This window comes from Phocoena sinus, chromosome 21, assembly GCF_008692025.1.
Source record: "Phocoena sinus isolate mPhoSin1 chromosome 21, mPhoSin1.pri, whole genome shotgun sequence".
NCBI lineage: Eukaryota > Metazoa > Chordata > Mammalia > Artiodactyla > Phocoenidae > Phocoena > Phocoena sinus.
Genome location: NC_045783.1, coordinates 10,604,449 through 10,632,158, shown reverse-complemented (window position 1 = coordinate 10,632,158; position 27,710 = coordinate 10,604,449). Strand labels below are relative to the sequence as shown.

At 52.6% G+C, this 27,710-nt stretch overlaps 1 protein-coding gene across 2 annotated transcripts in view; it reads left to right on the top strand.

Moving 5' to 3' along the window:
- Positions 1 to 227: 227 nt before the first annotated feature.
- The window catches only part of MYOM2 (myomesin 2), an 84,580-nt gene continuing 57,097 nt past the window's right edge, over positions 228 to 27,710 (top strand). For both annotated transcript variants that reach the window (XM_032618619.1, XM_032618617.1), the window contains exons 1-10: positions 228 to 365; positions 9,587 to 9,705; positions 10,757 to 10,915; positions 14,518 to 14,680; positions 14,791 to 14,948; positions 16,089 to 16,181; positions 22,915 to 23,003; positions 23,089 to 23,139; positions 23,889 to 24,053; positions 26,872 to 27,033. In XM_032618619.1, the coding sequence (XP_032474510.1) occupies positions 306 to 365; positions 9,587 to 9,705; positions 10,757 to 10,915; positions 14,518 to 14,680; positions 14,791 to 14,948; positions 16,089 to 16,181; positions 22,915 to 23,003; positions 23,089 to 23,139; positions 23,889 to 24,053; positions 26,872 to 27,033 (1,219 nt within the window). In that variant the 5' untranslated portion in view covers positions 228 to 305. The remainder of the gene's footprint in view (positions 366 to 9,586; positions 9,706 to 10,756; positions 10,916 to 14,517; positions 14,681 to 14,790; positions 14,949 to 16,088; positions 16,182 to 22,914; positions 23,004 to 23,088; positions 23,140 to 23,888; positions 24,054 to 26,871; positions 27,034 to 27,710) is intronic.

The window sequence follows — 27,710 nt, the reverse complement described above, 5'->3', positions numbered from 1 at the left end:
CCCGTATAATCCAAATATGGAACACACAGACACACATGTCTAGGAAGAAAGACATTCTGAAGAGAGAGAGAAGGACAAAGCACATTTCTCCAAGTGTACCTCCTTTGTGGTACTCACATTTCCAGGGCTTGAAAGGGAGGGCCAGTGATGGGGCTGATGGCCTAATGGAGTTGTCCGGGTCTATGGTTCTTGTTTCTCATATGCAGGGTTTGCTTACCATTCGAGGTGCTGCTTCATTGCCTGAAATGTGGGATTGTTTGAGAGGGCTGAGAACATTCTGATTGCCCTTTGGAGCAGCTGAGAACATGGACAGTAGGCCAGAAAGGAAGCTGGTGTTTAAAATCCTGCTCTGTGGTTTCTCTTGGGTGAGTCATTTACTGAGCTCCTCTAGGACGTGCCTGCCTCAGTGGAGCAGCTGCCTCACAGGATGGTTGTGCTCCAGGGGCACAGGGTCCGGGGGGGCAGGGTCCAGGGGGGGCAGGGTCCGGGGCAGGGTCGGGGGGGCAGGGTCCAGGGGGGGCAGGGTCCAGGGGGGCAGGGTCCAGGGGGCAGGGTCCGGGGGAGCAGGGTCCAGGGGCAGGGTCCAGGGGGGGCAGGGTCATGGGGCAGGGTCCGGGGGGGCAAGGTCGTGGGGGCAGGGTCCGGGGGGCAGGGTCGTGGGGGCAGGGTCCGGGGGGGCAGGGTCCAGGGGCAGGGTCGGGAGGGCAGGGTCCAGGGGCAGGGTCAGGGGGGCAGGGTCTGGGGGGCAGGGTCCAGGGGGGGCAGGGTCCGGGGGGCAGGGTCCAGGGGGCAGGGTCCAGGGGGGCAGGGTCCAGTGGTGGCAGGGTCCAGGGGCAGGGTCGGGGGGGCAGGGTCCAGGGGGCAGGGTCCAGGGGCACAGGGTGCAGGGGCAGGGTTGGGGGGACAGGCTTAAGCCCCCATGCAGGCAGGCCAGCAGTCTGAAGGGAGTGAAATTCATGGGGGAGTTGTGATGGGCATTGCCCCCTTCCCCTGTGGGGCCTGTCAGGTGGCATCTGCTGGGAAGATGGCTGAGCAGGGCTGGTGAGCTGGGCAGTGCATGTGTCCAGCTTAGAGGCTCAGGATGGGCCACTGCAGCAAGAATGTTAGGATCAGTTCTCTTTGGTGAGAAGTGAAACCCTCAACAACAGAGAGATGAGCAGTCGGGAGAAAGAGCTGGCGTATTTGGGGCTAAGGGGGCCCAGTTCTCCGGGCGCCCCTCCTGGCAGCCATCTGTTAGTGGGGGACCCACTGTAGACATGAGGAGATAAAGGCCAGCACACGTTCCAGGCAGCCAGCAGCGCCGTTTCCACCGTGATTGATGCTCTGCTTCGTGTTCTCGCCAAAGCCTGGAAGCTTCTTTTTGACGGGCCTTCAATCTTTGCAACGTGAAATAGTCACGAATATCCGGCCAGTTGGATAGACGTTTTCTAAACTGCGTTAGACCATTTCTTTTGGTGCTTTCTGAGACAGAATATATGGAAGTTAACAAAATATCTTAGAATAATTTTACTTTTTTCAAGTATTCTAACAGATTTTTCTGCATTGAGTATCTATTTTGGCCCTGTGCTATAATTTCATGAAATCCTTAGGACTTAACTTGGCCCCGTAATCCATGTGACGCCGAGGTTTCCATGATTCAGAACGTTTCTGACGCCATGTTTTAGCTTTCAGTCTCCTTTTTTATGTCCTCTGCCATTTCTCCTTGATATCATTTTTTCCCTCTATCTTATTGCAAATTTTAGCTAAATTTATAGAAGTAAGATCACTGAAGCTTTTCTTTGCATTAGTCAGGATTCTTTAGGTTGCACGTGACGGAAACCCAATGCCAAGTGGCTTCAGTAAAAAAAAAAGGGATCCCTGTGGTTGGGAAGCCGGGCAGGGTGGCTGTAACTCGCACCTCTGACCACATCCTCCGGGTTTCGTCTCTTCGGCTCCTGTCTGCTTGCAGGTTCAGCCCACATTCAGAACATAGATGGCAGTGTTTAGGGAGGAGAGTGAATGGCTGGATGGAGAGGACGCAAGGATGCTCAGATGGTGAAGTAAACAGCTTTTACTCTGTGCCTTGGTGATATCTTGTGTTCTTAATGAAGTGTAGTTGATTTACAAGATTGTGTTAGTTTCAAGTGTACAGCAGAGTGACTCAGTTATGCATATATATCGATATATATTTCTTTTCCAGATTATTTTCCACTTTCTCAATAGGTTATTACAAGATATTGAATACAGTTCCCTGTGCTGTACAGTAGGTCCTTGTTTGTTACCTATTTTATATACAATAGTGTGTATATGTTAATCCCAAACTCCTAATTTATCCCTCCCCCCCTTTCCCCTTTGGTAACCATAAGTTTGTTTTCTATGTCTTTGAGTCTGTTTCTGTTTTATATATGGATTCATTTGTACTATTTTTTTAGATTCCACATATAAGCGATATCATATGGTATTTGTCTCTGTCTGACTTAGTACGATAATCTCTAGGTGCATCCATGTTGCTGCAAATGGCATGATTTCATTCTTTTTTATGGCTGAGTAGTATTCCATCGTATGTATGTACCACGTCCTCTCTATCCATCCGTCTGTCGATGGGCACTGGGGTTGCTTCCCTGTCTTGTGTGCCTTTGTGGTATTTATCTCGCTCATCCATTGACCTGTGCTGCTGGTCCTTGGCTACGTTCCTGATAAACCAGATGTGGGAACAGGGAGTTTTTTGGACTCCCAGGCACTTCCTATATATTATTCTCACTAATTTTTGCAGAAGCCGGTTGTTCTCACACACATTGTGCCAGCGAGGAAACAGCCCCACTGCAGCCGAGCCTGGGACACGGCTGCAGTCAGCTCTGGCCTCTGAGGCGGGGCATTCCGACTCGGCCCGCCTCTCGGCGATAGGCTCCCTGTGACAGCCCTGATCAATCATGCCAGTCGTGTGTTATTTATACTTGGACACATGCTGCACCCTGCAGTCATCTGGGCGGGTTAGATGCCACACACGCCGGTGGAAATAACTATAAATAAGACGTAACTTGCCGACTAGGCATGGGTCCTCTGTTAGGTAGAAGTTCTGGCTAAATTAACCCCAGGATGAAACCAAGTCAGAGCTTGAGTCATCTCTGAAATAAATTTTAAAAAACCCAACCAAACACACACACACACCCCTCCAGAGGCCACCTTCCCTCCATCCACGGCTAACAGCACTCTTGGGGGTTGGTGTCAAAACGGTGGAATGCTTATTGCAATCAAGTCTGTGTTAGAGACTCATCTGCGAGTGTCCGTTTAGGTACCAGGGAAACTTTAGCCCCAAAGCATTAAAGATAAGTCTGCAAATTTATGTTCGGGGTGCAGCGGAGTCTGGGGAGAGCAGGCGGGGGATGTCAGGGCCCTGCCCCCTTTTGCTCGGTCACATGCACTTTGTGAGTCGGGAAGGATGCTTTTCACTTTTCGATTTTTCCGCCTCGAATGAAACTTTTTCCCTCCTAAGAGCAGGCTGATGATTTATGATGCAGGTACCAGCGAGGGGCCAGGCTTCCCAAGGGTCTATAAATAGCATCTCCTCAGCCATAAATGGGAGGGAGGCTGGACATTTGGAGGGAGACGTGCTTTGCTTCCCTCAGCTGGAGCCTGCAGCCCGGTGAGCCCGTGAGGCAGACGCTCTCTCCTCTTCGCCACCTTCCTTTCTCTCTGGGTGAGTTTCCTCCGCTTCTTTCCTTTTCTGACGTGAGGCTTTGGAGGAAGGAAGGATAGCGTGCAGAAGCTGGCTGCACTCAGATTTCCTAAGCGGAGGGTGTCAGGGTGAAGCCATGGGAACCAACGAACTCCGCTCCATGCAGAAAGTCAGCCAGTAATTAGAGCCAAGGTCTGTGTTTCTCTGACTGGATCTGAATACTTTCTGTGTTGTTAGGAGGTTCTGAGCCCCTTCCCAGCCCTCGCACTTTAGCCCTGGTTTTTGCAGCATCTCCTTTGGGTCCCTGAGTTGGTTGATGGATGTCTGCAATTTTCACGAGTCACAGAAATGAGAGCCTCTGTCAGGAGAGGGCAGGTTTGAAATGGTGTGAAATAAAATTGGATATTTTCTTAGGAGAAACAGAAAGAAAGCAGGGCTATTCAGCTCAGACCTGGACTGTAGCATCTAGGGGAGGGGACAAAAACAGTACTTCTTGTCACTAAGTTCTCACCTCACAATAATGCTTTTCTCCTTTGTGCTTTTTCATGCGTTATGATCCTGCAGGATTTTCAGGCTCGGTTCCCCTAAGAGAGCCTGCGCTTCCTCCGGTCATGCTCTTGAAACGCTGCCCCAGAAAAAGGCAGTGGAGTTGGATGCCTGCACCCAAAAGGCCCGGGAGAGGCAGCGAGGCAGGAACGTGGGGTCTCAGTGCTTGGAAATGCTTAGCTCTCTCCACCTCCTGGTCTCAGGTCCTTCCTCACTGAGTAGAAGTAAGACAGGCGTCGAAGAGCACACGCAGCAAAGATCATTTAGAGTAGCTATTTACTGGACTAAGTCTGGGTTCTATGTGCAGCGAATTTGCATGACGCTAACTCTGAATTAGGGACCTTCACCCATGTGCCTGTGCTTCATGAAAACAAGGAGAACCTGTGGGTAAAGTTTATGGGATGAAATATTTGTGTAACCGTTGATTTGTTTTTAATTCTCGCAATTTATGAAAAATGCGGTAATTCGCTGGGTTGCTGGAAAGCGTCTGTCCAGGAAGCAGCACATTATCTTGTCTCTCCATCTAATTTGATCCTGCTTAAGCGTTGGGCCCGGATGGATCAGGCTCCCTGGAAGAACCCTGGAGTTTCAGGGAGAGAGGTAGCTGAGCGACCTGCTAAGACATTCAGTCCTGGGGCTGAGAGGCTCTTTGGGGGACACTTGAGAAGCTGGCTGACAGACATTAGACGTCAGGCCACGTCGGATGGTGAGGATTTTGAGAGTTATGCTGTGCTCAGTTATATTTACTTTTGGAGCCGAGTAGTTTGGAAAAACCGTGGGGAAAGTAGTCCCCGATGTGAATGGAACCCGTCTTGGGAACTGAGGGCATAGTTCCTTGGGGCTGTGGACCAACTGTGCCCTTTCTGTTTCTCCAGAAGAGCTTTAACTTGGTGTGTTCATGGACTTCAACAACTTTAGCTGCACAAACAACAATTTCTTTTATTAAATGGAAGTAAATGTGTTTTCATTGAAACGTTTTCACAGATTAAAACTCTTCTTGGTGACATGAGAGATCGGTTCCAAATAGTCCTCGCAGGAAGGGATCAGGATGGAGCCTGTCACGGACGCACGGCCCCCAGTGCTAGAGGACAGGCTCGCGTTTCATTTCAGTGTCATGATTCCCAAACGTGTCAGGAGCGATGATGGGTGGGAAGCAGCCCGGTGCCGAGTCAGATGCAGGGTTGGAAATTTGGCTTCGTCACCGGGAACCAGTGACCTGAGGGTTAGTTTCATCACCTGAAGCGGTTTCCTCATAGGAAAGGTCGAGATTCGAACCAGGACAGAATAAGGTGACGCATCTCAAGTTGTGTAAATTCACTCATGATTGCTGAAAACACCAGAACCTGTGTGTTTCATCAAGGTCGACTCTGCTTCTGTGGTATTTGAGGGCGGTCAGTGGGCGGAGCGGTGTTGCCTCCGGTGGTTTTAAACTTGGCCACAGATCCGGGCGCTGCTGGCGCTTGAAGGAATGTTCCTGCCTCCTCCTCTGGCCCCTCTGTTCTCAGCAAAACAAACTGAGACCCGAGAGCTGGGTGGGCGGCAGGGTCAGTGCTGGAATCCCGCCCCCGATGCCCCCTCCATGCGGACTCACCCCCCAGAACTGTGCTGGGGGCCGCTGTCTTCGCTGTGTTTTGAGGCGTCAGCTGGGGGTCGTTTCCCTAAAGAGGAGAAAGTGGAGAGAGCTCTGTGTACACCGCCCACCACACCCTCCTCTCAGTGGGGTCCCCCTAGCACAGCTGGCCACGCCCCTCACGGCCCCAGGCTGAGGGGGGGTCGGAGCCCATGCTGAGCCTGCAGGGAACTCGCTTCCACGAGGCGTCCTCCCCCCTGTCTGCAGGTCCCCAGTGGAGACAGGGACACCCGGGCACATTCTGGAATTTTAAAAAAATTTTTATTTGTTTATTTTTGGTTGCATTGGGTCTTCCTTGCTGCACGCAGGCTTTCTCTAGTTGCAGTGAGCGGGGGCTACTCTTTGTTGCAGTGCACGGGCTTCTCGTTGCGGTGGCTTCTCTTGTTGTGGAGCACGGACTCCAGGCGCACAGGCTTCAGTAGTTGTGGCACCCAGCCTCAGTAGTTGTGGCTCACGGGCTTAGTTGCTCCGCGGCATGTGGGATCTTCCCGGACCAGTGCTCAAACCCGTGTCCCCTGCATTGGCAGGCGGACTTTTAACCACTGTGCCACCAGGGAAGTCCCCAGGTTCTGGAATTTGAGGTCCACTGAGCAGAGCCCAAATGGGTGGCCTGGCGTGGGCTTGGGCTATGTGGTGGCCCTTCCTGTGCACCTGGGCTGGGCTTAAGGCTCATACAGTCAGTGAGTGCGGGCAGGGGGCCCCATGCACAGAAGGTGGGAGTTTGCTGCCTTCCCCGGAGCAGGCGTCCCTAAGATGTCTGTGTCCTTGAAATGCAATGGCCCCCCGGTCCAGGCTTGGCCGGCGCGGGGCAGTGCAGGTGCGCCAAGTGCGGGTGGGTCAGCGTCACGTCCACTCAGCTAGCAGAGAATCACGTGGGCTGAGCCTTGGGTGCCGCCGCGGTCCCATGGTGTCCTGGGGGTCGTACCTCCAGCAAGTCCACGGTCAGAGCGAGAGCGCGGGAACCACGTGCACTCGACTCCGGCCCTGTCCCTGATCGCCACAAAGCGCCTGCTCCCGGCAGGAGGCGTGAGGACTCAGCGGCCACACTGGCGTCACGTCAGCCCAGGACGCGCCGGGTGCTGACTGCACTCGGAGCCCGCAGGGCGCTGGCTCCGGGCAGGAGCAGGGTCCCACCAAGGGGGAGCTCTGAGGGTGCTAGCTGCCACACTCTAAACATGTCGAGATAGCTTATCCTCTCCGGTCACCTAGGCCATTTTTGGATTCTTCCCTCTGCCAAGAAACACACCCGGATCTGAAGGGTGACTCCACACAGATGTAAGTAAATATTGTGACGGGACAGGACCACTGGTGCAGCAGCAGGTGCAGGGGCTGTTCTGGGTTTTTCTACTGTAGCTGACTTTTCCTCCATGAGTGTAGGGGTGATGGGAGAAGGCATCTAGATGAAACTGGCTCCAAGTGGTGACCCGTGTGCCCCAACACATCAATCCAGTGACCTGTCCCCAGCAACGGAGTGCGTACCTTATGGGCGGAAGCTTCCCTTGAAGATTCACCCTGAGTAACTCATTGGAAAATCCCAGAGATGCAGTCGAGGATATTGTGCGAGTGTTAAAGTGATAAGTGCATGTTTTCAGACACCTGCAGAATTCAGCTTAACAACAGCAAACAATAGTGTGCTAGGGGCGGCTCCCAGTCGTTTGTTCCTCCCTACCAAGCACGGCGCCAGCACCGTGCAGATTCAGTAGAACGTCCAAGATAGAGAAATGATAGGTCAGCCCAAGGTCACTTCACGGTAGTGCTGGAGTCGGAAGTCAATCCTAGGCCTGTCAGGTGTCAAAACCTGTGCTCTTGACCTCAACGTTACGGCACCTCTTTCAAACCGGGGGTGGAATGGAGGGGGTATGTTTTTATTGGGTTCTTTTAGGTATAGCATTCTATTATATATTTATAGTCAAATGTATGCAAGACACACGCTGGACCCTCAATGGAGACGTGGTAGTTGGTTTCAGGAGGGAATTTTGAGATGAGTTAGTGTGGAAAAGTATAGAAGACCCCAAAAGAGAAGTCTGGTGGCCTCTGGATGGGCAGGCACTTTTTGTATGTTTTTAGGGAAATCACTTCTCCACTCTGGCTGTCGGGTCCCCTGCCCCACTCGTCCTCCCCCATAGAATAGGGGTTTGGATAATCCCCAAGGATCTTTCCAAGCTCTATAATTCTGTGACTCTAGGAAATCACAGTCTAAAGGGAACGGATCCTGAGACATAGACTTCGAGCAAATTCTATGCTTGTAAGGTTTTCTAACATTTGCTTAAGATGTGCGCTGCAATGAGGAATGAGGGTGAGGGCCCGTCTCAGGACAGGACCTGGCATTTTCTGCCCGTTTCCACCCCCGTGTCCCCTGGGGCTGTGCTGTGAGGCCTCCTAAGGATCCTTCTTTAAATCGGGGCAGATTATTCCAATTTCAACACAGAGGACAAAAATGGAGCTCGGGTTTGGAGGAGTTCTTGTGCCCCTTTATTTGGGAGGTTAATAATCACAGGGCGGGCTCCCCTGATGGCGCAGTGGTTGAGAGTCCGCCTGCTGATGCAGGGGACACGGGTTTGTGCCCCGGTCCGGGAAGATCCCCCATGCCGCGGAGCGGCTGGGCCCGTGAGCCATGGCCGCTGAGCCTGCGCGTCCAGAGCCTGTGCTCCACAACGGGAGAGGCCACAACAGTGAGAGGCTCACGTACCGCAAAAAAAAAAAAAATCACAGGGATTTAGGGACACTGTCTGCGTCCCTTTTTAGAGAGAGTCAAACAGCCCGGTAAGTTGGCATTTTACTTATTTGGGTGAACACGTGCAGCAAACGGCCGTCTAATACCTGCACTGCTTCAAATCCCCACATCCTTGCTGCAGCGTGGGTCTCGAAGACTTCTTGTTTGGGGAGAATTTAGCCAAAGAGCGCTCACTTCCCCGCATCCCCCAGACTTTGGAGCTGGGCTCAGCCCCCAGGCCTGCCCCTCCCAACCAAGCAAGCCGACAAGTAGCCAGTGAGATGGGATTTTAGGGGACTGGGTCTGGAAGGCTTCCTGGAGACCTTTCTGTTCTCAAACCCCCCTTCAGAGCAGGAGAGTCTTCACCTCCTGCGTGGATGCCGAAACCTCCATGTGGCTGCGTGCTTTCCGGGGCGACGTTTCCTGTCTGCTTTTCCCGAGATCCTGAGCCCCAGGGTTTTCCTGCTTCCCACTTTGCCCCTGGGATGCCGTCTGCCCACCCCACCTCCGCCCATCACCTCCCCAGTCCATTGGGCTCTTCTCAAATGTCACCTGCTTCAGGGCCTCTGACTGCCGTGGCCCTGGGCCACGTGCGCCCCCCCCACCCCGTTACTTCCCAGCACGTTTTGTGTCTCCTTTGCTCTTATCTCCTCCTCTCTTGTATTCTGTTTGTTTACTTCTGTGACCTGTGCTTTAATTATTTTTATCCTTATCGCTCACATTGCTTTTCACGGTTGCCTTGAACAAACTAGGCAGTTTATAGACATTGGGTGGGTTTACAATTAAATGAAACGTGCGGCTCAATCTTCTAATTTTTATGGAAGCAAACAAGAAATGAAGTCAGGTCCCAGGGAACTTAATAGGCGTCCAGGATTATTTCCTCTTATAGACTCTTTCTTACATTCTCTTCCCCCACAAGGGTTTTGCTAATTGGAGTTGATTTTCCTCTTTGGAACAACCTAAAAGGTTAGTGTGAATTGCAGGAGCCTGATTACTTGAGAAATTCCAGGACCTCTGCTCTGTTTGTTACTCTTTTTCCTAGGTGTCCACAAAGATGTCGCTTGTTGCTGTGCCCTTCTACCAAAAGAGACACAAACACTTGGACCAGTCATACCGTAATATTCAAACAAGGTACCTTGTGGATGAGTACACAGCGAAAAAGTAAGTTGTAATTCACTGATGGGGGCAGGCCGAGCCTTGATGACAAGCTTTGTCTGAATTTCAAGGCAAGAAGCTTTATCCAGTCCCCTGAAGACTGGAGGTGAACTGGTTTAGCCGGGGAGGTAGGGAGGGCCGTGCTCCCCGATGCCCGTGTCCAGAGCCAGACCGGGAACGTGGCTGACCCGGCTGCACAGCAAACTTTATGTGGGGCACTGCATGGCATCGTGGCAGGTCCTGGCAGATCCTAGTAGATCCCGGCAGGTCCTGCTAGACTGGCTCTTAGCCCCTGGTTTAGCTCATGAGTCGTGGACCTTCAGTAATTGCTCCTTGACTTCACTCTTCTTCACGTGCCTTCCAGAGCTAGAATCTAAAAGGTCACCAAACAGCGAGGGCGATGAGAAGGAAACCCATGGGAAAGCATGTCGGTGGGACAGAAGTTAATGGGGGCCGAGTGAAGATGGGATGGAAGCCCATCTCAATGATAATTTTGCTACGTTAATAATAATGTTGCCGAAGGTAGACTTTTTGTTCACTGCCTGAGAGGCTGGTGTCAAGCCGCAGGCTCATCTGTGAGTTTCTGAGGTTCTGCGTCTGCAGGGGCCAGCGGCACATGCTCTGGCCGCCCACGTTTCTCCGGTGTTAATTTAGGAGGTGGACGCCGGGCACGGGCTCCGGCCTCAGGTCCCCGTCCCCAGCCCCTGTATTTAGAACCGCTTGTGGTCCTTTGTGCTTAGCTGCCATCCTGGTAACAAACAAAGCCAAACATTCTGTGCCCCTCCCAGCAGCCTCAGGGCCTGGAAGGCACTGGCTGACCTGAGGGAGGGGCAGGGGTGTCGTGCAGCTGAGTCTGGGGGCACGTCCCTGTGGGGGATGGGCCTGTGAAGTCGGGCTGGAGGCCACACTTAGGGGTGTGTGTGTGTGTCCGCATGTGCAGGTGTGGGTGACCTGCATTTCGAGGATAGTTTGGGGGCGTGGAAAGGGAGTGATGTTGTCTGTGACGATGCATTTTTACACTTCTCCATCACATGTGATTTTTCCCATGTTCGCCAAGGCGCGCTTCCACCCAGACGTCTTCCCAGAAATCTGTCACTCAGGAGTCGTCCTCGCAGAGAGAGTCCAGCCAGACGGCACCGGGGGGGACCACCTGCAGGTTGTGTGCCAGGAGGGTGAGCTCCGCGCTGGAAGAGGACGAGCAGGAAAGGAAGCACAGGTAACGCCCTGCCCTCTCTGCCTGCCGCTGGGCCAGCCCCGGGGGCCGCGCGCTGCCCTGGGGCCTGGGCAGGGGCTCTGCGGTCAGAGGATGAGGCGGGGGGCATAGCTGAAAGGGGACGTGTGCAAACTGGGAAGGGAACACTTGCTGCAGTGAAAGCCACGCACGACCGTTTTCAGTCGATTCTTATTCTCCACCGTCATCATCTTGATTCATCCCGACAAGGAAACGACTGGGGATGGATTTTCTGCATCCTCGTACAGAAGAGAACCCTGCGGTCCAGAGGACCCACGGCCACTGTCCACACGTTGCAGCTGGATTGGCCTCAGGCCTCTGTCCTCTGCCCCCAGACTCACTCCCTTTCTCCAGAAAGCATGCTGGTCACATTCGGAGGCCTCAAGACCTAAAGGGCTGAGTTGGAGTTTTCGAATTTCCACCACCAGCCTCTTCGGCTACTAAGGAACAGCTGTGAGGCTTGAGACTTGAGTGGGGAATCTTCCAAAGAGAGGCCAGGATTCCAGCCACGCGTCCGTGTGGACACAGAGCTGAAGGGAGCGGGTTCTGTAGACCCTCATGCTTCACATTTCTACAGACACAGCTCATGGGGAATATGTCACAGGAATGGGGTGGGTTACTAAGAACATCGGTCTTAAAATTATTTCCAGATCACAGAGAAACAGGTGGTCAACTGACTTGGATCTTTTCAGAGCAGAGTACTTGAGCATCTCATGTATGCTTCATTTCGTATCTGCTCTATTTTTTCCCCCTCACCTTCTCCTCCTACTTATTTCTAGAAAGTTTTCTCTGTATCGCTAAAACGCTCAAAACCGGAAGGAAAATGAGATTTGGCTCAATGTGTTTCAGTCTGAAAGTTGCACTATGACTAAGGAATCTGTTTAGTAAAAATATTGTATAGCTGAAAAGATTAACCTTTATTTTTTAAAAAATTTGAATCATCTTTTAGATGCCTTATGGGAATTTTGCCCTGAAAATTTATTTTATTGTCAAGTGAAGACTTCTTTTGTAAAAGAATCACTTCAGAATGTGTACATTAAGAAATTGGATTTTTATGTGTTGGATTATTTCAGAAAGGGTTCTACTATGCTTAAGGTTTTGGCACAGGGAGTGAGAAGACCAGAGCTTTATAATTTTATTTTAATCAGTTATACCTTGGTGTGATCTTATCCCATAAAGTTCCTACTCCTCAGTTTCCTGGGGTGAAATAAATGGGGGAAAGGAAGCTTGTATTAGTCTGAACAGTCAGGGAGTGGGTTACGATGATGGATGTGGCTCAGCCGAAATGACTTTTGTGACAATCCTGGCTGTTGGAAATCTTCCTAAAACACACGAAGCTACTCTTGCAATAGCAAATCTGACTCAAGAATGTATTTTGATTCTTAATGACTGATTATAATGTTACTGTGTCCCTGGAGCCCAGGGTAAATGTCAGTCCCTCTGGGCAAGCACAGTGGATATAGGTCAGGGCTGTGTCCGCTCTCCACGGAGCCCAGCACCCATGCTTTGGGATTCTGCATTTTAGGACCCTCACGGTATTTTATTCTCACAACCCATGTGCATATCTCCCATGTGAAAGGTCTTATTGAAATTAGGTCTTTCCTCCTTTAAAAGTAAATCTAAGTAATGGGAGGTTTTGGTGAGCTGGGCCGGAGTTAATGGAGATTTTATAGCAACCCCTGCTCTGTCCCTGCCATTCGAGGGAGCCCGGTGTAGGGTGATTTGAGGAGTTCGATGAATTCCAGTCCTTATTAGGATAATTCACTACTCTTGCTGGCCTTCCTGAAAGTACGTATTTATTCCTTACCTCCTGTGGCAGATATGAGTTTAACCTACAGGACAAATCGGTCCTTGGAGAGAGATGAAGTTATGGGTTCATCAGTTTGAGCTAAGCTGTGTCTTCACGTAAAATAAATACCTATGAGGCATCGGCGTGCCCTGAAGGGTCTGGAAATGTCCTCCTGGAAGATACAGGGGATTGGAAATGTCCCTTTGATGCCTCTACTTCTGTCCTGGGAGAAGTGGGCCTCCCTGCGTTATGCAGCTGTCCGAGGGGCTTGTCTTTAGGGCAAATGCACGATGAGTGACGTCATTCTGCCTAAGGGGGCAGTGTCACAGTCACCCCATCACAGACTAGCAGGGGTGCCTTCTCAATGTCCCAGATCACAGTATTTGGGGCTGGGCCGGCCAGGGGGAGCAATTCTAGTTCTAATATTTATTATAAAACCTTCGGGACTGGCGGTGCTATTGACAAGTGCCATTCACATAGACATTCTAAACGAGGTCCAGGTGGGGCTTCTGATCCTTTAAGCCTATCAGGACAGTTTGCGGCACAAATAGAGATTTGCCTTTGCTTATGCCGTCATTTAGTGGGATTCACTGCAGACAGGAAAGCTTGGTTCCTGTGAGCCCTCTTAGCAAGGCGCTCGCTGTTTCTCCCACCGGGACCTACAAAATCATTTCTGTGCATGTGGCTCCATGAGTGAAGGGGAGCCGGGCAGTTGGGATTAGGGTGACGTGATGTGTGTGCACCCGTGCCTAAAAGCCTAGACGCTTGTTCTCCTCCGTGGAGAATCACCATGAGCAGAGGGTGTGGGGAAAGGCCGGAGGGGCGAGGAGATGACCTCTAAGCAGCGAGGAGATTGTGGGTATGTGTCCGGGGAGGGGACGCAGGCAGGTGTGGGCTGGGCTGGGCTGGTCGGAAGTGAAGGTGAGGCTGAATGAACACTGGCTCGGGCTTTAGCTTTTATTATAGTTCCTGTCTCCACGGCTCTGCCTGAAGAAGCTGCAGAGTTTCCTGAAACTCTGTGTTCAATCTCCAACTTCCCGGACACCTGACACCAGGCCTGCGATTTGCGCTGTGTCTGGAGAAGCGCCGACTGGTAGTCAGGGCTGCTGGAGAGGCTGGGGATGGGGGGGAGCTGCCCGGGTTCTAGGACGGCTTTCCCCACGCCGCTGGGCCACACAGAGCAGAAAGTCCTCCAGTCTGACACCCCACCTTTATGAGCCGCGTCCACCTGGTCCCCGCCTCCCCGGCTGCACACTTGATGCTGTCGTTTTCCCTTCCCGGGCAGCCCAGGGAACAGCAAGCCTCTGGCTCTGCCGGGGCCTCGGGAACGCGGTGGTGAAGGAGGGGATGGGGCCGGGGAGGGGTGACAGGGTGGCTGGACGCACCGCTGGGCCGGGCAGTGCCAGGATGTAACCTGTGGAGCCCACAGAGGTGGCCCTCGGGCCGGAAAGGAGGTGCCCCTCGTTTCTCTGCCCCGACAGGTTAAGAAGCTGCTGGCTATATCCTTTTACTTTTTTAGAATACAGACTTATTTCTTAATTTGAATCTATTAGTTCAGAAGGCTTCACTTCAGTCTTAAATTCACTCAGAGACGGCAGCCTCTAAGGAAAACGAGTGGGTCCTGTGTGTCGCCGCACAGAGGAGAGCTTGCAAAAGAAGCAGAAGTAGCTTCTCTCCCGCCCTCTCCTCGAGCCCACTTAAGAAGTCCCCGGGGACCGCGTGTCTGGTCCCAGGCCCTCAGTGACCACATGCCCTTTGCACGTGTCCCGAGAATACTGTGGCGTCTTGGCTTCTGCAGGTACCAGTCACTGGTGGCTTCCTATGGGGAGGCCAAGCGGGAGCGTTTCCTCAGCGAGCTGGCCCAGCTGGAGGAGGACGTGCACCTGGCCCGCACCCATGCCCGGGACAAGCTGGACAGATACGCCCTGCAGCACGTGGACAGATACGCCCTGCAGCACACGGTAGGGGTGGGCGGGTGCCGGGTGCAGCTGTGCTGTCAGCACGATGCCCACGGGCCTGGTGGCGGGAGCCTCGCGCCCCTGGCACCCTGACGTGCTGCTTCCCGGGGCAGGTGGACGACAGGCTGGCCTGGGAGAGGCACTCACGTGAGGAGCGGCTGAGCAGAGCCCCTGAGATCCTGGTGCAGCTCCGGTCACACACCATCTGGGAACAGATGTCTGTCAAGCTGTGCTTCACCGTGCAGGGCTTCCCAACCCCCGTGGTGCAGTGGTGAGTGGGGGCGCCTCCCAGGGGCGGAGGCCCCACTGCTCTTCCTCTGAAGGATCTGCAGCCGTTGAGTCACCTGAGCGGGTGGAGAAGATCCACCTGCAGGGAGCGCGCGGCACCTACTCCGGGGACCAATGCTCTTGAAACTCACCAGGAAATGCGTGCGTGAAAACACGGAGAGGCCCCTGGAAATCCTAGGCAGGCGTTTTCATTTTAGTGCAATTGAGCCAAATGATTTTCCAGAGGACTTTTATTGAAAACCAGGTTCCCGGAAATGACCTGTGTTTACCTGCAGCTCTGCTTTTACTCATGTAAGTGGAGACCCTAAACTCCAAGGCTCTGGAACCACAGTGAGAGGGTTCCTTGAGCCTTGTGACACTGAAAATTAAATAAGCCCCACCAACGACACTTTTAGTTTCAACGTATGTTGCTAAAACTCACTTGTATATTCATTTATTTTCCCACTTGCTGGTACCGAGTCCCCAGGGTCTGTCGTTGGCCACAACATTGTGCTTTCACATGCGTCCTGGGTTAGGGCTCTCAGCAGTAGAGCAGAAAAGTAGTGCCTCCGCCCTCTGGCTGCTCACGAGGCGGGCCAGGGAGGCTGAGAGCCGCCCACCCTTGCCCTAGGGGGAGCCGTGGCCCTGCTGTCCTGGGGGGACACCGAGGCCAGCCTCCTCCAGGCAGGGTGCAGAGCAGTTGGGTCTCTCCACGTGCACTCCGGCTACACTGCGGCCTCCCTCCAGAGGCTGGACCAGGGCCTAACCAGCACTGGTTACGTTTTGTCCTTGGAGTGATGTATCCAGAGTTCCTGACAAGTTCCAGGGGACCTTTGGCCCACGCTCTGTCCCATGCAGGTTGAGGGTTGCCCAGGTAGTCTGAGTTCTGCAAGAGCCACCTCCCCTTAAACAGCCAAGAGTGGGCTCTGAACCTTTCCCGTAGCTGCTCCCGCCCTGCGATCCGAGTGGTGAATCAGGCAGAAGCAGAGCGAAAATGTGCTGCGTGTGTGTGTGTGTGTGTGTGTGTGCGCGCACGCGCCCGCCCGCCCACGAGGGGCGGCGGGGGATGGGAAACAGGAAGGTGGGGACACGTGCAAAACAGCCAGTCGGCCTTTATGCTCAGACAGGTGTTTCCCTCTTTCAGGTATAAAGACGGCAGCTTGGTCTGCCAGGCAGGGGAGCCGGGAAAGTACAGGATTGAGAGCAAGTACGGGGTGCACACGCTGGAGATCAACAGGTAAGGGCTTGGCGGGCACGGCCGCGCCCCAGCACCTGCCCAGGTGAGCAGCCTCCCAAACACAGAAGCGGCGGGCAGCTCACACCACATCTGACTTCCACGTGACGTTCCTGGTGTTTCTGAGTTAAATATGGGTGGTAGAGGCTTCCCTTTGTTTCCTTGGGGTCAGGCCAGAGGGATGTGGATTCAGTGGTTGGTTCTGCGGGGCTCCTGTGCTGGGAACGAAAGGAGAAAATGGCCTAAGGAAGGACGGCAGTGCCAGGTGTGAGGGCCGCGGGGAAACACACAGACACCCTCACAGCCTGCTCAGCAGCCGGGCTGCATCTCCTGCAGGTTTGGGCAACGGTTCCTAAGCGCAACTCTTCAGGGAAATATGACCTTTATTTTATTCTCGTAGCAAATTGAAAACATGCAGTAAATACAGATAACTAAGAGAAGGTAAAGTTCATCCATATTTCCAACCTCCAGGGTCGGTATTTTGGTGTACTTACAGCACTGCCGTTTCCCTTACACAACACACGTGTAGAACCGTACAAGCACGTTTTGATTTTTCTTTCACAGAAGTGAGATTCCGCTGTTCATTTGCTCTCTGCTTTTCTGTACACACAGCTTTTATTTTTTACAAAAAGATCGTAACATTATGCAGATTAATTAAGACAGAGGCTAACAGGTTACAGTTAAGATTAAGATTTGTGTCGAGTCATAGCCTTGTTTCTCTAGGTAAATTTGAGGCTGTTTAGAAAAGCTGGAGGCCCTGGCCCCATGGGCCCCACTGGCACTGTTTATTGAGAACCTACTATGTGCCCCACAGTCTAGGAACTTGTGTTAAAGCGACCAAAACCTCGATTCCTGACTTGGAGGTCCAGAACATGGCGGCAAGCCTTAAGTGTAATAAAAAGGGAATCACACAGTAGATCAGGGTGACGATGCTGGGTGCAGGGGTCGGGGCATATGGCCTGGTGCTGGGGCGGGTGTGGTGTTAAAGGGGGGCCAGGCAGACCTTAGAGGAGAAGACATCTAAGGGGATGGAGGAGGGGACACATGCGTGGGGCGGAGGCTCCGAGAAGGAGCTTCAGGACCCCAGGGCTGCAGCAGTTGGTGGGAGTCATAGGACAGAAGGGTAGAGATGTCACCAGCGCCGTGAAGATCACCCCGGACCCTGTAACCGTCACAAGGCTGTTACTGGGGGCAAAGGGGAAGTGAAAGATCTGTTTCCAGAGGGTCACTGACTGCGAACGGATAGTAGGGCAGACTTGGGCGGCTTGGCCGAAATTCAAGAACGATGGTGGGGCTTGGACCGCCGTGGATGAGGTGGAACCAGTGAGGTGGGCGGGGACCGATTTTGAAGTTAGAGCAGTAGGATCTGCTGATGGATTGGATGTGGGTGTCAGTGAAAAAGAGGGGTCGGAATCAGCCCCAGGGTTGGGGGCTCCTGCGTCAGCTGGGGTGCGGAAGGCTGAGAGTGGGCGGGGTCTAGGCATCCCACTTTCCTTCAATTTCCAAAATTTCCAGAAATTTCCACAGGCAGTAAGCCATACTATCTAGAAAGAGAAACTTTCCTTCTTTTGAAGAGTATTTTTATTTGGTGTGTGTGTGGGGTGACTCTTTTCTAACCTGGGGTGCCCTAGCAACTGGTTCGTTTGCAAGCTGAATTTTAGTCATCGTTTTGAAAAGAGAAACGAATTCCCTTTCTCAAGTATGAAAAAGTCCTGTTCACACTATGTTGGCAACTTTTAAATTTGTACTGGGAATAAGAGAAGCTTTGAACCATGGGAACTAAATCAGTGAGGCCCCAATATATCCAGGTATCCTCAGATATATTACTTGGAGTTTGCCTCAGCTTGCCAAGAGTTAAGGAATTTGGGACAAGGAAATTTTTGAGACTAACTTTTCTCTCAGTATTCTTACCCACATTGGGACATTCTTAACAGATGAAATGTAGAGAGTCTTCAGAAAAAAGAGCCAGGGGGAAGCCCGCAAATTACAGCTGACCTCAGCTGTTCATTCCAAACTGCTGAGTTACCATCATCTGACCTGTGGCTGGCTAAGTGGTGAGCTTAGTGTTGGCTCCTTTGCTCCACTGGCTGGGGAATGAGCTCTTTCTGTTACAAGAGTGACATTTATTCCTATGAATATTCTTTGGCCACTGTCGCCGAATTCTTGAAGTGCCAAAAAGAGAGCTTAGTTCCCTTTGGTACTGTTCGAATTTAAGCTGTAATTGATAACGATTTTATACGCTCATAAGATTTTCTCTTGGGACTCATAGGGTGAGTTCTATTTCTTCAAAGAATTTTCATGCTGCTCTCGTGTTTTTATAAAGGTGCTTAGAACATCCTCTCTTGTGTTTTATTCTAACCTCACCTCTCTGCACTCCCCACTCCTCGCAGGGCGACTCCAGGGCTAATCTCTTCTTGCACTTTATTTTTAGACTTTGATATTCAAATTCTACTTTGAATTAAGTTGTAAATCCCATGTTAACACCGCTTAAGAGTTTGAGTACATGGGGCCTGACTACACAAGAGAAGTTCATGTGCCACTTAAACGTTTGCCTGCCCCTCTTGAAAATAGATGAAGTGTTATTAGTTTCTCCCCTGGAGTGGTTTTGGGAGCACTTCAGATGGAGACTTTGGGCTGCAAACGTGCCCCATGGAAGTTTGTAAAAATTGAGACCAAAGGATACCACCTCTGCCTATTCTGGGATGAGGTCCAAACAGAAAATAAACCCGTTTGCCCCTTAATCACTCACTTGCAATTTCTGACAGCATGAAGTAGAGGCTCGAAATAGACTCTGTGGGCTGGCAAAGTGCTTCTCCTAGCATGGCCTCGGGCAGGAGAGGAAGATTGGGGGCCCCTGGGCTGTGGGTCAGGCATGTGGGTCTCCAAGTGACCTGTGAGCAGAATTTTAAGTTGGGCAAAGTCCTGCCTGCCTGGTCCCTTGCTGTGTCCTCTGTCCGGTGTCCCCAGGCGCCATGCTTCCTGCAGCCCACCCACTGCAAGGGCAGCCAACAAATATATATGAACCCTCCCCCAGTACATGCACGTGTGTTTATTTATAATCCGTATATGTTCTACTGTATTTTATAGAATGTAAAACATTTACAAAAGGGATGTGCAAAAAGAACGAGACAAAAGTTAGCATAACCGGAAGTTCTAACTCTCGCCTGCATCCTCCCTCAGCCGGGTGCGCCCTGCCTGGGCTCTGTAGCAGTAAATCAGTGGGTCTGGAGGTTTTTAGGGGGCATGGGCTTCTTTACAAATCAGACGACCCCGTGGAACCTCTCTTCTGCATAGGTGCACGTGAACAGGTGTGCACGTGTGTGGTGCACCAAGATCCTGCCTCCAAGGCACGTTTTCCCCAGCCTGGTCCCTCCTGCTAAGTACCAAGTGCTAACTAGTTACCTGACCAGCTATCAGCGCTAGAGTGTTAGGTACGTCTGCCTCTGGGGTCCTAATTCTGTGAGTCAACTGAAGAGCAGCTCAGACTCCGGCGGGAGATGCTGCTGTCCAGGTGGGCTTGGTGCCTGGGGCTTCTTCTGCCCCTTCTTTGCGTCACAAGCCTCCTTCTTGGGTTCCTCCAGCTGTCCTCAGCTAAGAAATGATGGAGAGCGATTCACTGCGGTTCTCAAAACGCTTAGAAATCCGTGCTGTTTCATTGGAATGTAAAGGCAAAGGAGAGGACCTTCTCCGGGGAGGGAAAGGGAACCTCTTTTGAACTTCAGTCCAAGAATTCAGCTATACATTTCAATTAATAATATACACAGTTCATACAGTACTATACAGTTGCAGAGTGTTTTCAAATGCATTGTTTTATTTTAATCGTCAGTGTCCCCCAAGTAAAGTGTAGGTATTCAATAAACGTATTTGAGAAGTTTTAAATACATACTATTTATTTGTTAAAGAGTCAGTAGGGCTTCCCTGGTGGCGCAGTGGTTGAGAGTCCGCCTGCCGATGCAGGGGACACGGGTTCGTGCCCCGGTCCGGGAAGATCCCACATGCCGCGGAGCGGCTGGGCCCGTGAGCCATGGCCGCTGAGCCTGCGCGTCCAGAGCCTGTGCTCCGCAACGGAAGTCAGTAGATGAGACTTATCAGGCTGGCCTGATGAGGGCACAGACCTGAAATCAGAACTTGCGGCTGACGACTGCAGTCCTGTAATAGTCTGAGTAAACATAATTTTGCCCCGGCTTTTATTCTGATTTGCACAATATTGAAGAAAAGTCCTGATTCACAGCGATTAGTGGTCGCAAATGGGAACATTAAGTTTGACCTTGAAATCTCAGAGTGTAATTCAGTTAAGCAGGGAAGGCGTGAGCAGCTCTGCCTGAGGGCCGTCGCGTGCGGCACGGAGCTGTGTCTGGGCTTCAGTGAATGGCCAGTGCGTGGTGTGTCCAGGGCGTGTTGCTACTGTTGTTTTAAAAAACTGCTGAAATTCATATTGAAGAAGAAATTGGTAGCACGTTTGGGAGATTTGGTTTGAAAACTGTGGGACACTGGAGACTACCGAGACTAAGTAACATCCAGAAAGGCCTTTGAGGGAGGTATTGAAGAAGACGGAAACAGGTTTATGGTGACGGATGGACACACTCTGAGTGACGTCTGTGCACGGTCTTCTCGAGCACTCGATGTCCTTCAGGCACCAGTAACCTCCTCACTCAGCAGTGGGTAGCGACGCTGACCAGCTGGGCCCGGGGACAGCCTTGGTTCAGGTCCAGCAGGGGGAGGGCCACTTCCTGTGCTGGGCTGCCCCGTCTGTCGGCTCTGGGTGGGTTGTCTGTTTTTGCCTTACGGCTCCTACTTCTGAGTCTGTGTCACAGTCAGGTTCCATCCCAGCCTCCAGGTCGGGGGATTTGGTGCGGCAGTCTGTACAGGAGCCTTTGCCTCTCCCCTGCATTGTTCTGGCTCCCGACTCCCCAGCCCATGCCCGTGGGCGGCCCAACCCTCCGGTCTGCAGGGAGGGTGAGTCCCCCTAGTGGGGAGGGATCTTTGTAGAGCAAGTTGTAGGGCTAATCCCAGAAGAATACTTCCTGTTTGAAGAATGCGTTTATGAAAACACAGTGGTTTCATTGTTTAGAAGAAATAACCCAAGGGCAAGGTTAAAAAAAATCCAAGCGAAGCCTAAGGTTATGGAAGAGAAGAAATTCTCCACTCGTCCCTCGACCCCCAGCCCTAGCCGTGTTCCCAGAGGTAGCTGCTGTGGCCTGTTTGGGGTGTGTGTGTGTGTGTGTGTGTGTGTGTGTGTGTGTACGCGCATGCTCAGTGTGTGTGGAGATCAGCAGAGAACATTAATGGCCAGTGATGGGGAAAGCGTCCGTGTTATGGTTACGGGATTTTTACGTGTTGTACCGTCACTCTTACTCTGCCCCTGGCGATACGCTGTACCCACAGTGTATGTGGAAATGGTACGGCAAGGCAAACGAATGTGATGCGTTCAGGCTAGAGCTGCAGTTTTGTTGAGGGGCCTTGAGGTTGGCCTGACCGTAATGCACTGGTTTGAACATCTGCGGTAGCGGCTCTCTCTCCCTTGAGCAGCGGCCGTGACAGGAGGCCGGGTGGCATCGCCGGGCGCAGTGGAACTGGATTAGAACCTCGTCGGGGCAGGGACGGGGTTCTTCCCAGGCAGCGTGGGTCCCTGAAATGTTCTCTCTCGTTTCTTGGAGACACTGTATATTTTGGTCAAAGAAACTATGTTCAGCTCCAGGTGGAATAGAAAATACAATAAGATGACGAAGGGCTTCCAAAGAACGGGTTTGTCTCTGGGTCACTGGATGCTTAAAGCATCTAAACGTGAAGTCTGAGTAAACTTTTTCTGTGTTTTTGTCACTATGCCTGTGATGCCCATGCCTGGAGAGATGGCAGAAGGCCCAGAAAGCTGCAGAGTTCAGAGTTTTGTGGACCTTGTTTACCCAACTTCTTAAAGGCTCTACTTTCTCTCCAAGTGAATAGGGTAATAGTACTGTCTTGCTGGGCACTTGAGACTTTTATACAGAGTAGCCAACGGAAAGTAACTAGCAGAGAGTCAGTTGAGTAAGAGTCCTCATGTCAAGTTTTGGGGGGAAGCTGGTGGGAAGACAGTTCACAGCCAGAAGCTAAGCTTTGGCTTCCGTGGGATGGACGTGGGGAGCTGAGGAGCCCCACCCCTGAGAAACTGGGCTCCGCGGTCCCTGGGCCATTGTCCTTCCCGGGGATGGACACGCGTCCCTCACGACGCTCCGGGCCCGGAGGCCTCAGGTGGGTCCAGTCCAGGCACCTTCGTTATGCCCACGAGTGGGTGCTTCCTGTCTGGGCGATCCCATTGCTTTGGGGGGTTCTGCGCAGGGAACCCCTGGTGGGGAGGGAGGTGGGGTTGATTCTCCTGGAGGTTGAGGCGATTGGAGCTGCCCATTGACAAGATAAAACCACGGATGCTGCAGGAAGACAAACAGAACCAGAGGGAATACAAGCTTCTCTCTGAGAGTACAGTTCAGCATTTCCAGAAGTGCTAGTACACTGTCTTCCCCCGCAAAGCCAAAGCCAAGGCATCGTACGGGATCAGACGTCGCCCGTGTCTGTAGTTAATACCTCGCTCCGAGGGCAGAGCTGGCACTGCTCTCAAACAAATCACTCACGAACCGGGGGTCCAGGTCACACGAGCTGCTGCCGAGGAAGGCTGTGCTCGAGTTCGGGTCACTGACTCTCAGAGACCAGGCCGGCCCCCGACAGCACATTCAGGACGCTGTCTTGCTTTTTTCCCTGCAAGGGCGGACTTTGACGATACTGCGACCTACTCGGCGGTGGCGACAAACGTGCACGGACAGGTGTCCACCAATGCGGCGGTGGTGGTGAGAAGTGAGTCTGCCGTCTTGCGGGGATGGGGCACTGTCTCCCCACCTTCTGTCCTCTTTCTCCGCCGTGATCGCCAGTTGTCTTGCAGGATTCCGAGGTGACGAGGAGCCGTTGCATTCTGTGGGGCTCCCGATCACAGGTAAGTTGATTATGTTCCTTCTTTATGCAGAAAAATGTGTAGTGACATAGCATATCATTGAAAAATATTTTCTAAGCATCAGATCTCTTTTCAAGCTGTATTGCAAAAGGCCCTTTCTCCTGGCTGGTGCCGGTGTGCTGACCGTCGCTGCCATGGATTCAGGGGCTCACACATCTTGGGGCCAATGCAGGATTTAAACCCTTTACGCTTTGCACGTGGCTCAGAGCACGCACCCCCTGCTCACTCCGCCTTCCATCCTCCTTTGGCACAAATGACCAGATTCCACTCCACGCTGGTTTTCTGATTCTTCAGGAGTGGCTGAGTCAGCTCGGGCACATAACAAACAGCACACCTGGGTCTTGAACATCACACAGTTACTTCCCTCAGTTCTGGAGGCTGGAGGTCCAAGGGCGAGACGCCCACCAGGGAGGGGACACCGCGTCCCAGCTAGCAGGTGTGGGACGCCGTGTCCTCATGAAGAGCTGAGAGAAAGGGCTGTGGTCTCGTCCTCTCCTTACAAGGGCACGGACCCCATCCCGGGCCCCACCTCCACGACCTCATCCAGCCTAATCACCCGATGGCGACCCCCAGTATCTTCACACCGTGGGGCGGGGCTTCGACCTGAGAACGGGGGGGACACAGGCGCTCGGGCCACAGCGCAGCCCGTGAGGATGCGAGCACAGGCGGTGGTGAGGGGCCCGCTTTGCCCAGCCGGCCCGCTGTGTGACCGCGCCCTCTGCCCCGTGCAGTGCCCTTGCCCTCCGTGATCCCGCACATGCACTTCGACGTCCAGTTTCTGGAGAAATTCGGCGTCACCTTCCGGAGGGAAGGCGAGACGCTGGCTCTCAAGTGCACGCTGCTGGTGACGCCGGACCTGAAGCGGGTGCAGCCGCGGGCCGAGTGGTACCGGGACGGTGAGTGTCGCGGCCTCCTGCACGCTCTGCCCCCACACCCGCCGTGCTTGGGCTCAGACCCCGGCCTCACTGGGGTCATGGTGAGTTTTGAGCCTTAGTGTTGACCTGGCGCTTTCTCCACCTCCATGACAGCTGCGGGCAGCAAAGCAGGCGAGCCTGGGGCAGATTGGACACGCATTGACCTTGAACTTCCCTGGGAATGGGGTTAGCAGGGAGGCCTGGAGGTAGATGAGCCATGGGGGTTTATAGCTCCATAAAGGGGGTCTCCGTGTGATTGGGAGGAATGAGCGGGCTGTCTGTGTCTCTATGTTTTTCCTCTGCTGGAACGGCAGCTACCGCTTATTAGCACTTGTTGCGTCCCGACTCTGTTGTGAGTGTGATAACTCACTTGATTTTCATCAGGTCTTTGGGAGGGAAGTGTTGTCAACCCCCTCATAAGTGGGCAGCTGAGACAAGGAACTTCCTCGCCCTACCCCCGACCTCCGGGAAGTGGCAGGGCTGGGACCCCCCCATTCCCGGGGCCCTGCTCCACTGCTTCCGCCACCACACAGTTGCCCTGTGCAGCTGTGTGGTGTGTGTGTGTGTGGTGTGTGTGATGTGTGTGTCTTTGTGTGTGTGTGGTGTGTGTGTGTGTAGTGTGTGTGGTGTGTATGGTGTGTGTGTGGTGTGTGTGTGTAGTGTGTATGTGGTGTGTGTGTATGTGTGACGTGTGTGTGGTGTGTGTGGTGTGTGTTTGTATGTGGTGTGTATGTGGTGTGTGTGTGGTGTGTGTGTATGTGGTGTGTGTGTAGTGTGTGTGGTGTGTGTGTATGTGTGACGTGTGTGTAGTGGTGTGTGTGTATGTGTGACGTGTGTGTGACGTGTGTGTGTAGTGTGTGTGTGTGTGACGTGTGTGTAGTGGTGTGTGTATGTGTGACGTGTGTGTGTGGCGTGTGTGTGTGTATGTGTGGCGTGTGTGTGGTGTGTGTGTGGTGTGTGTGTGTGGCGTGTGTGTGTGTATGTGTGGCGTGTGTGTGTAGTGTGTGTGTAGTGTGTGTGGTGTGTGTGGTGTGTGTGTCTTTGTGTGTGTGGTGTGTGTGTGTGTGTATGTGTGGCGTGTGTGTGTGTCTGGTGTGTGTGTGTGACGTGTGTGTAGTGGTGTGTGTGTATGTGTGACGTGTGTGTGTAGTGTGTGTGTGTGGTGTGTGTGTATGTGTGGCGTGTGTGTGTGTGTGGTGTGTGTGGTGTGTGTGTGTAGTGTGTATGTGGTGTGTGTGTATTGTGTGTGGTGTGTGTGTAGTGTGTGTGGTGTGTGTGTAGTGTGTGTGTTTGTATGTGGTGTGTGTGTAGTGTGTGTGTGGTGTGTGTGTATGTGTGACGTGTGTGTAGTGGTGTGTGTGTATGTGTGACGTGTGTGTGTGGTGTGTGTGTGTAGTGTGTGTGGTGTGTGTGTGGTGTGTGTGGTGACAACTATAGTTGTCAGCTGTGTGTGGTGTGTGTGTGTGTGTGTATGTGGTGTGTGTGTGGCGTGTGTGTGTGTGTGTGTGGTGTGTGTGGGTAGACTGTGGAAGGGAGCTTCATCTCTGGCTGCTGCTTCTGAGGGAGCTTGCTCCCTATGGATTCAGTCACAGAACATCCGCCTGTGTTTATTCAGGGCCTAACCCAATGCAGAATAGCACAGAGTCACACGCCATTCCTGCCCATAAGGTGTTTATAATCCAGTTGGGGAAAATACACAAAATGGTAAAGCAGAGCCTCTGTAAAGTATAAGGACTGTCCCAGAACAGGCTGTGATAATTTGCCAAACGCGTGGCACTGGCCCGGCGCACTGTTAAAGTTAGCCAAGAAAGCAGGTTTGCGGTGATGATGGAGAGCTTTATGGAAAGAAAAAATAGGCCGTTGACAGATGAGAAGAGCTCTGAGCTGGCGGAGGGGGAGGGGGACCCCTGGGCCCAAGCGCAGAGGAGAGGAACAGGTACGCGTCCCAGGTGCAGAGGAGATGCCTGTGACCTTGCAACCCCCGGGAGTCCGCTGCTGGGATCCGAGGGCACTGGGCTTGTGCTCTTCGGTTGGAATAGGATAGTTGTGTCTGATCTTCATGGTCCGGGAGGGAGAGAGGAAGGGAGAGAGCCTCTTTGTGGTGGCAAAGGAGATAAATTTACCCTTTGCAATTCTAATTTAAGAGTTAAGTTCTAAGATTCTAAGTTACCCTTTCTGGAAATGAAATGGATTCGAGGAGCGTTCTCCTAACATTCCCAGAGGATGTTGGCATGGATCTTAGAAGGTGTTCCCGTGACTAGGAAGTGCCCGGGATTCTGGGGACCCGCAGTTTCATAGTCTTGGCCGATTCGAATGGAACAGGCAGGCTCAAGGCTGCACCTGACAGGCTGTCCTCTCTGCACTTTCCAGTTATGGATGTTGGCAAATCAGTAGGTGAACAATAATTTCTCATGATTTTATTTTGTGTCTCCTTGATATCCAATGTTGAGTATTTTTCGTCACTTCCCTTTCTTCTCCCGAAATTTGCCTCTTTGGTTTCGTTGCCTTTTGACTGGTTTGTTGGCACTGTGTTATTAATTTCTAAGAAACGCTGGTGGGGGACTTCCTGGTGTCAGCGTCTGGGTGAAGTGCGTTTCGAAGCCGCAGCAGGGCCCTTTGCAGACGAGTCCCGCCTTTCACACTCCGCGTGCTGACCTCTCTCCTGTCCCGCGTGTCCCGGTCCCCCCAGCCCCACGTGTGTGTTTGTGCTCCGGGTCAGGCTGGTGGGCACCTCTGTCCTCCGCGTGTGCCCCGGGTCCCCGCATGTCCCTGAAGCCCGTCTCCCTTGACCGTCTTCCAGACGTGCTGCTGAAGGAGTCCAAGTGGATAAAGATGTTCTTTGGGGACGGCCAGGCCTTGCTGTCCTTCAGCCACCTCAACAAGGACGACGAGGGTCTCTACACTCTGAGGATCGTGTCCAGGGGAGGGGTCAGCGACCACAGCGCTTTCCTGTTTGTCCGAGGTGCGCAGGCTACGGGTGGGGTGGGACGGGGCCCAGATGCAGCCCAAGGCTGCTCCCCGGAGATGGCCTGACCACCGGGAGGTGTTTCCTGGGCGCGTCCCGATTGCATCCGTGACATAAGCAGGTGTCACTGGGGATGGAGCAGAGGCGGAGCTCTGTGTCCCTGTGGCTGAGAAATTGCTGGAATTCGTAGGATGACTCCTTGGAGTGAACAGCCCTGAACTGCTGATTCTGGAAGAATTAGGCCTTGTGACAGGGCCAGGGCCGTGGCAGGAAGGATTGACACTGTCATGACCACTGACTTCAGTCACATGTGTGTTTAAGACAGTAACCACGGGGGCCACACCTCCGGGGCGTTTACACCAGGAGACACGCATGTTGTCATGTTTCATCCTCCCAGCAGCCCATGAGAGCCTGTCCATCCCACTCATGGAAAGGAAAACAAAGCTCGTGATATCCCAGGCACAGTGGTCGATGTTATATGTATATACGTGTATTTATCTTTACATATACGTATAACATAGATATTTATGTATTATCTATAAATGCCTATCATATATAGGCTTGTAGGTGTATATATTCATACGTGTGTAGATGTGTATGTCACATATACATACTTTTATGTAAGGGATGTATAAAATTATATATAATATTATATATATGTATACATACATACA